Source organism: Leptosomus discolor, chromosome 10 (assembly GCF_034619465.1).
Source record: "Leptosomus discolor isolate bLepDis1 chromosome 10, bLepDis1.hap2, whole genome shotgun sequence".
NCBI lineage: Eukaryota > Metazoa > Chordata > Aves > Leptosomiformes > Leptosomidae > Leptosomus > Leptosomus discolor.
In genome coordinates, this window is record NC_141400.1 from 8,829,841 (window position 1) to 8,838,988 (window position 9,148).

At 48.8% G+C, this 9,148-nt stretch overlaps 1 protein-coding gene across 1 annotated transcript; it reads left to right on the top strand.

Moving 5' to 3' along the window:
* The first annotated feature begins 6,941 nt into the window (after positions 1–6,941).
* C1QTNF2 (C1q and TNF related 2) lies at positions 6,942–9,148 on the top strand. Its single transcript, XM_009955948.1, has 2 exons — positions 6,942–7,182; positions 8,535–9,148. The coding sequence occupies exons 1-2, from the start codon at positions 6,942–6,944 to the stop codon at positions 9,146–9,148; spliced, it is 855 nt and encodes a 284-aa protein (XP_009954250.1).

Consider the following 9,148-nt stretch of genomic DNA (forward strand, 5'->3'; position numbering starts at 1 on the left):
CACTCATCCAGCGAGGTACATGCAGTTTCCTCTCAAAATTCACATTTGCAAAGCCGCTGCTTCACGACAGTGTCCTTTAATTCAAGCCTGGAGTGATTCGCCATTACCTGTTTGTCCAAATTTGTTTAGAAATGAGTTTTCACCCTTAGGACTAGATTTGCTTCCCTTGCTAATGCTCCAGAACCAAGTGTCAAATTTGTTCCCCAGTTTGATCTGTGCGGCCCCCGTTCCCTTACAAATTCTGCTTGTGCAGCAGTGGCTACAGCAGAGTATGGTCAGAATTGATCCAGGCAGCTCCTGAGCCTTTCATACAACACTGCAAGGGAAAGAGAGAAAGGGAAAAAATCCCCAAGCATCAAGAGCTTTCCAGCCATATGTGCGTAAAAATTTCTTCCCATGCCACGTGACAGAGGAAGAGGCGCAGACCCATTACACAATAATAAAAATATGCCTTTGGCAATGTTGAGCCAAAACCTGGAGCTGCTGCAGGAAGCTAGCAATCCGCACAAAAAGGAGTAAAACCTGAATAAAAAAGAAAGACCATAGTCAATATTGCACAGCCCTCAGAAGGACGCTGCTGCGGCAGGACAGGGCTTGGGCTCTGCGCGTGACAGCGGTCTGCAGCAAAACATCTGCTTGAAATTGCGAGGGTTTCCAGCGCCTGTCAGGGTCTCGCTGAAGAGATTAGTCGTGGTGAGTAGATGCAATTTTCCTTTTTTTTTTTTTTTTTTCCCCTCCCTCCTCTTAACCTTAACTTTGAAAGCTTACCAAATAAGGTCTAAATCCTGGAGCACTCCAACACCCGCATGGGAATCCCTAAAGGCAATGGTTGCCAGTTAAATGAAGTACTCCAGGAAGGCAGCATTCCTCAGGCATTTGCTGGGAGCACCCACCTCGTACGGCCGGAACCGCAGCCTCTCCCTTTGCTCTGGTACCGACTGGCAGCTTCTGTAACGGGGCTTTAGCTCAGGGTTTGCCACAGGCATCCCTGGCTGCCTAAGGCTGAGATGGTGATGCAGATTCAGGCACAGATGATGCATCACTCCCTTTTATCTCCTTTGACATTGCTTTGTGCAATAGCAGATAACAGATCAAACTCGTGTCGGTAGAACTACTTCACTGGCTTACATCAGAAATTAAATACATCCATTTCAGATGCTGTCACCAGCAGGACACCTTGTTTTATCTAAATCAGCCCTGTCTGCCCAAGGGCTCTTTGTGCTTCCACCCCAGGGACACCGCAGGGCAACCACCAGAGCTGAGAATTAGGCTCACGGGGATAACAATTATTTTGAAGACTAATTAAGATGCCTTGAGGTACGCTGGGAAATTGTGAAGCAGGAAGACCGTTGTTTTGTTTAAGAAAGCCTCGAGTACAGTTGTTTGTTCACTGCTGGGTCCCCTTTCGGGCTCTCAGACCATCCTCCCTCCCTCCGAGCAGCAATTCCCCCCAGACTCTCTCCTCTTCTCTCCCCCGCTGTGATTTTCCTCCCCACGGGCAGGCACGTGCCACCACCACATGGCACAGGGTGGCTTCCTGGGCCAAAAATCACTGTCCAGCCACCACACGGTGCCCACAAACCACAGCACGTCTGGCAAAGCCTCAGGGATTTCAGCCCGGCTTCCCTGTAAGCACCAGAAAGTACAACTGATCCTTCACGCCTGGGGCTCACTCTTGCAGGCAAAATCTTTTCTTACAGAAACACCTTTTGAATGCACATAGATCTATAAAACTGGCTTCTTAACTGTGAAGTAGCTCAGGCAGCTCACCTGCAGCAGGGCTGGGATGAGGGTGGTTGCACAGGGCCTTGCAGGAACCACAGCGAGCTGGGATGTTGTGGCAGCCGAAGCCATAGGGGAGACACAGCAAGAGATGTGTTCCCCCAGGCTCCTGCCTGTGAGACCCCACCAGCAGCAGCCAGCAGAAATGGGAGCTGCAGGTCGGGACTGGGGGCTGCAAGGGGCCCTGTGGGGCCACAGCTCCTGGGGATGGAGGCGCTCGGGTGAGAGAGTGATGCCCTGTAGCTCCGGTGACAGGGAGTATGCGCAGAAAAGCTATGAGAGAGCAGGGTTTTGCAGTCCACCTGCAGAGGTGCTCCAGCTGCTACAGAAGCTCATGGGATGCTCAGGTTTCAGCATGGAGCGGTCAGGAGCAAACCCTGCTGGGCATACAAGTGTCTGCTTCAACAGGCTGGTTAGGGCAGCTGGGGAGTCAGGCAGCCCACCCACTCCCAGCACCTCTCTGTCCTGAGGAAAGCTAAGCCCCAGTCTCCCCTCCCCAGCCCCGCAGCAGGGAGAGCCAGGGAATGGGGCAACCTCTACCAAGGGCCTGAGCTCCGGCAGGAAGAGAAGGACCCACTGAAGCAACAAGCAACAATGACAAAATGTCCTAAAACAGAAAGGGGATGTCACATAAAGAACATCCCATTTCAGACACATACTTGAAGTCATTCATCACATTTTATCGTCTAATTACAGTGAAGGCCCCTAAACACGTGGCTTGTTAGGAAGACAGAAGCCAGTGAACACTCAGCTCTGCGTGTACCACCCTTGCAAATCAGAGATGCTCTGTCGTTAGTGCTTTATTTGCCCTGAGGCGTTTTCTGTAACGGTGTGTTTCAGCTCTAAGATTCAGGAGTGAACATTTTCCAAAATCATCCCCTTCCTCGTTTGCTTCCTGACATGTATTCCTCAAAATTACCCAATGGGGATCCACAGCACACTTTTACAGATTACCTTGATCTCAGGGGATGCCCTAGACCCACAGCAACAATTTCCATTAATTCAGCTGAAGGACACCTTCAAACCCAGATGATGGACACCTATCACTCCACCTGTCTGCGTCATCCTTCCACCTCAGGGCCCAGGCATTTGCAGCGCATTTTGGAGCCTCTGTCCCCTCTCTCTGGGTGGAGGTTTGACCCAGCTATGATCAGAACACAAGGTCTCAGACGGAGCCTATCTATCATCTGGGAGCTCAAAGCATCTTTCCTCCAACACCCTCTATCTCAGAACAACTCAATGCTGCCCTTGTCCATCACGTGCCCACCATGAGTTGCACCATCTCCTGAGTCCAAGGGCTTGGTCTTCTTCAACCAAGCAACCTAGAAAGCACCATTGCTGCTAAATATTTCAGAAGACATCATTTCAGAGTAACCTAAGGGATGGATAGCATATTTTAAAGTATTCAAGCATTTCTGCACGCATGAGATCTTGCCCATCACCAAAATGCTGTCACCAAGGGAGAGCCACTCCACACTTGAAGGGCCGGAGAACCTCTTCTCTGGCCCAAGCTCGGCACCAACATGCTTGATAACCTCAAGCAAGCCCTGATGCTGCCCCAGGCTCTGCTGGGGAGAAGCTGGGGTATGGCAGCCCTAAGGCCTGGCCAGCCACGCCTATGCTGCTGCCACCTGCCTTGGCTTGGTTGTGAAGCTGGTCCACTTTCTTTTCCTGTACTGAAATCAGTGTCCGGTACTGGTGTGCTCTCCCTGGGTGCTGAGGAGCTGAACCTTTGCATTTCAGTAGCAGGTACAAACTACAGCTGTTGCCTGGTCCCTGCGCTCGGTCAGACGTCGTGGGATTTCCTCTCTTCCCTAAGCAGTCCTCCACCACCAGCCAGCTCTCGTAACCCCCTGGGCATGGTGCACACTCCCGCACGACAGGCATCAGTCATGGCCAAATAGTCTCCAAAACCCTATTAACAAAGTCATCAATTAAAATGTCATTAGAAAAGTTAAGAAATCAGCTGCAACTGTGCTGCATGGCCTCCAGTGCCAGGCCTGCCGCCCATACTGCGGAGAGGAAAGATGCTGATCTGTTTCCAATTTGCCTTTTGGAGCTCATCATAAGTTCTACATCGAGGAGCAATTTTCCTTTTAAGGTGGAACAGCATGAGGTTTGTTTTCCTTCAAAGAGATTTCTTTAAGAGGTTATTTATAGATCCTCTTGTGAATGTGACTGTGCTTTGCATCCCACACGCACTGCTGTGATGTGGGATGAAATGTTCTTGTGGAGCCATTAATTAACACTGACTTGGGAGCTATGCCAGAGCACAGCTCCAGGTAGTCAAATATTCCATCCAAGTACCGGTACTACTAGCCTCCCAGCCTCGGCGGATTTTGTGTTTACCACGTTTTATCCCATCAGGTCAACCAGCTGGGTTGTCTGAAGGTAGTAGAAGAACTTAGCATAAGAAACTTTAAGAGAAGGAGCTGCCTTCCTGCCCTGTTCTCCCTCTTGCCTATTTCTTCTCTATGTGAAGTAGTCACAGCTTCTTTCCAGATTATGCTCCACTTGACATTTTTCCTTGCCACCACTTATTAGTGTCATCCACCTCCAGACGCCTCTCACTTCTGCCCCATTTGAGGTGGTGACTGGGAAGCAGGGATGTAGCTTTCCTTGGGATCTCCCCACTCCGCAGGCTTTTTAACATTTTGTTTCCCTTTCCATGAACTGAGAAGCCTTTATTCAACTGCCCACGTTAATGCTGGTTAGTGATTTCCGTCTCACAAGGCCATTAAACCGACACCTTTCACCAGCGGCAAATAAACTTTGGTAGAAAAAAAGCAAAAGAGAGATGAAGAACACAATGGCTTAGCAGCCAAATCCAGCCTAGAGATCTGTTTTGCATTTCCCACTCCTCTGCATGTTCTTAATTATACGTATCACAGAACTGGGGGGCTCCCACTCAGCATTAATATGTAGCATATTGCTCGCTGGATTTGGAGCATGTAATATGCATTTCCACCCCTTTCGAGAGCTGATACCAGGATGAGAGCGCTAAGGCCAACATGAAATTTATACAATACTTTAAGCATCTGATTTCCAATGCAGGAGTTAAACATAACACTACTGGGGAGATGCTAAAGCCTCCCAGTATTTCACTTAATGCCAGGTAGGACCTTGCCTGACTAAAAGGCTACTGACAGATTGAAACGTCTGATTGAAACGTCTGGAATATCCCAGCTCATCTTCTATTGCATCTGTCTTTAACTACAAATTTGCTTCAGCACCAAAGCTTGAAGAAATATGTGAAAGGCAGTTTGCTTGCTTTTGAACCCTTGCTTATCTTCTGTATTCTGTTAGCAGGACTTTGGGATGTGATAAGAAAGCCCATGCAAATGCATGATTCTTGTAAAATATTTAACCCCCTACCATCAGAGGTATACCTATAACAAGGGAAAAGACTAAATTTCATAGGAGTCTCTTCCATCAAATAAGAGCGTGCACCTCTTAGCCTGGGGGTAGGAGTTGTATCAAAGTGATACATGGCTAATTCCATTTAAAAAAAAAAAATCCTTTGGCTTTAGCTTGATCTCTCATAATCAAAGAGCTACTGAGCAAAGAGTGAACCAGCCACAGATTTGTATGGGGCAGTTTTAGGCTTCGTGTCTCATTTCTCCAAGGGCTACTGCAGCTATAGAAGTAGCAACAAAGAAATTGGGCCATTCATCCCCTCACCAGCTTCTTTCTGTATTCATACAACTGGAAAAGAGCCCAACTCCAGCAGCGCCTCCCCTCAGCCCATGGCCAGTGCCCACCAGGGAACACCAGCCTTGCTGGGGAGCTGGTGGCCACAGCCGTAACCTCCCTCACTGGCAGAGCAAAGGGTGGAGAAAATCCTCAGCCTGAGCATGGGGCGGCCTTCAGTTCTGGGGAGGGGATGGCAGGAGGACCTTTACCCATGGGTAGTCAGAAGCTGATACCATAAGGGAAATTCTCTTTTTCACTGTCTCTGTAACCATGTGCAGAACTCAATTTCTATTTTAAATGCTGCTAATACCCAGAGTCTCAGGTCGGTCATGCAATCAGCCTGATTTTGAGCATCTTCTCTAGGCTGATGATGCATCTGAGCACTATTTCAGATGCAGCAGAGTTACTCAGGAGTTACACATGGAGCATAGCTGGTTGCAAACAGCTCCATGTGCAGACATCCAGAGGGATATTTGACTGTATAATAACTACTCTGCTCATTACCAGGTTCATGGGAACAGCTTTATTCCAGAAATCATTTTCTGTTGCTATGTCCTCATCCAGGAGTGGAGTGAGACAAAGCTCAGCTTCCCACTGTAAATGAAGGTAGAGCCTCGGATGCTCCACAAAAGCCCTTGGTGTTTGCTATACTTAAAGCAATGGCTCACTTTACAGAGCCAGGAGACAAACAACGTCCAGGGTTTTAACAGTTAGCTGTCTTTCCGAGGTAAATGTTAGTTACAAACATAAAGACTGAGCTGCTGCTCCCGCCGAGAGGCAGGTCAGCATGGTGAGAGGTTAGAAAACCACCAGTGGAGGCTGCAGCGGGGCTGGTCATGGCTGCAGGGTTGGCTGCACCCCGACATTGAGCCAGAGGCTTGGTGAGCCATTTCGCTGCAGGTTGTGCAGTGCTGTGCAGCCGAGCTGCAGTGAGGAACAGGACATTCTCAGGTAGCTCAGGGGCTCAATTTGTACTGTCAGGCCAAACGCAGTAAGGACTGCCTTGGCCCAAAGCCTCTGCAAGCCTGTCTTCTAAATTCAGCCCTGCATCACGTGGTGGGTTTTGTGCTTGGTAAGAAACCCCAGTGACCCGGCTGCAGGGCAGGTCTTGCTGGGGAAGTTTACACCAAAGCCCTTTCTCCACTCCACTAGTCCTGAGCAGCTGCTTTCTGCACCCCTCTGCCATCGCTTCTTGTGTTTTGGAGGAAAGAAGGCCCAGGGAACAAACCAAACCAAAAGGAGCGATGGCCACAGACACAGACCTGAGAAGAGCAAATTTGAAAAAAATATTGTTCAGACCTAGGAAACTCCATGAGCCAAATCCTTGAATTCATGTCACAAATAACTCCCATTTTCATGCAAGTCTCTACAACATACCATCCTGGTGGAGGGGGCACCGCCGTACCCACACACGCTAGCTACCACATGTAACAGCCACGTCCCATCTCCTTTTTACAGGCTGCGCCATGATCTCCGCTGTCCTCCTCCTCTGCACTGTGCCCTGTGTGGCAAACCACATCCTCGGGGGCTCTGCCAAGGGAGCACTGCAGGAAGGTCCCCAGCTGGCGTGCAGCCTGCCAGGACCCCCTGGGCCACCCGGCCCCCCTGGTGCTCCCGGGGCTCCAGGGACGGTCGGCAGGATGGGCTTCCCGGGGAAAGATGGCAAGGATGGCAAGGACGGTGATAAAGGGGAGCACGGCGATGAAGGTAAGAGAAAAGCACGTAACACAGTAAGGGTAAAATGTAGAAGTAACAGTGAAACAGCCCAGTTAACCGCAACACGTCACCCCAAATCTGAGCCCCAGGGCAGACATCTCACAGGAAAGAAACTCTTCTAGAAATTTCCACTCTCCCCACTCCAACATCTCATGCTTGTCAGCTCCTGCCAGGGGGCTTCAGACTCACATTATTTGCTGAGAACATCTTGACACTGTACACAATTCCTACTGGCTTCATTTTGTTATGAAGTGAGCTTTTCCCCGTTCTGATACGTGCTCTCTAGACAAGACAAAGTGGCAGTCTCTGGCTCCTGCTCTCAAGCAAAACAAAGCCAGGTGAAAAAAATCACGTACTTGCTCCCTGGAGCACTCTAACTAGGTGACAGGCACAGCTCTGACCATGCTCAATCTAAATCAAAGCATATGACAACCCTTCTTTAACCCTGAGGCAGGGCTCTCCTTTAGATCCAGCCTTACAGTCAGTCAGCATCAGGACCAGCTATGGCGAGAAAACAGTGATTTCCCGTTGCCACACTAGAGTGCAGTCCTGATCCATCAGAACGCCAGCATGCCAAAGCTGCATCTTACTCTCTTCTCCCACCCCCAAAACAGGGAATCTGGAGAACAGGTTTCCACCCACAGCTGCATCTAAATCTAGTCTTGCTACAGCAGGTCAAGAGACAGGGTATAAATCCCCATGAATTTGTCTTATATCACAGACCACTGCCATCAGCTCAAATCAGCAGTTTCAGCATCACTGTCACAGCCCAACTCACTTTCCATCTCAAGGCAGGCGCCACACTGGCTGTCTTCTGCTTCATGACTGGTTCATCCCACAGTGAGGCTCGGCTTTTTACTACACCTGGAATCTATTTTTTTTTTCTTTTAAACAATAGTTTCATGTTAAATGTAAAAAAAAAAAAAAAAAAAGAAGAAGCAGACAAGAGATTAAAAGTACTCCATCTGCTCAAAGCTACGTTCCAAAAGCTTCACAAACCTATCCCACTCCTGAAAACCCCAAACATTTAAAGCTTGTTCTTGGCTAGCTTTATAATTAATTACTCCTTTTTCTCAAGCAAGCCAGATAATTGAATCAGCCTTTTGGTCCTTAAAAGGGACAGACTGTCCTGCTCCCAAGTCCCATTGTTATCAGGTCAACTACCTACCTAACACAGTTAGTCAGTCCTGACAGATGTCCAGCCCCGGGTGGTATTTCTTCAGGATTCTCACCAGCAAGATTTTCCTCCTAAATCAAAATATACTGCTGCAACAATACAAACCCTTTTCACTTGCCATATCTTCTCTTTCACTGAAAAATTTACAAGGTTTTTTGCCTTCTAGGTCCACAAGGCAGAACAGGAAACCCCGGCAAGCCAGGACCAAAGGGGAAAGCAGGAGCTATTGGCAAGGCAGGCCCACGAGGGCCCAAGGGTTTAAAGGGTAATCCTGGAAAAAATGGGGCACCAGGAAAGAAAGGGCCCAAAGGGAACAAGGGTGAGACCGGGATGCCAGGACCCTGCACCTGTAACACCAACAAAGCCAAATCTGCCTTCTCTGTGGCAGTGTCAAAGAGCTACCCAAGGGAAAGGCTGCCCATCAAATTTGACAGGATCCTGATGAATGAGGGAGGACATTACAATGCTTCCAGCGGGAAATTTATATGCAGCATCCCAGGTATTTACTACTTCACTTATGATATCACTTTGGCCAACAAACATTTGGCCATTGGCTTGGTCCACAATGGGCAGTACCGCATCAAGACTTTTGATGCCAACACTGGGAACCACGACGTTGCCTCTGGATCAACCATCCTTTCTCTGAAGCAGGAGGATGAGGTATGGCTGCAGATCTTTTACTCAGAACAAAATGGGCTCTTTTATGATCCCTACTGGACAGACAGCTTATTTACTGGCTTCCTGATATATCCTGATCAAGATTATCTCAACGAAATATAG

What these genes read in the sequence shown, in the direction of transcription:
- C1QTNF2 (XM_009955948.1), top strand. Translation starts at nt 6,942, where the DNA reads ATGATCTCCGCTGTCCTCCTCCTCTGCACTGTGCCCTGTGTGGCAAAC. An exon ending in AGGGGAGCACGGCGATGAAG is followed by an intron (nt 7,183 to 8,534) that starts GTAAGAGAAAAG and finishes TTTGCCTTCTAG; the next exon opens with GTCCACAAGGCAGAACAGGA.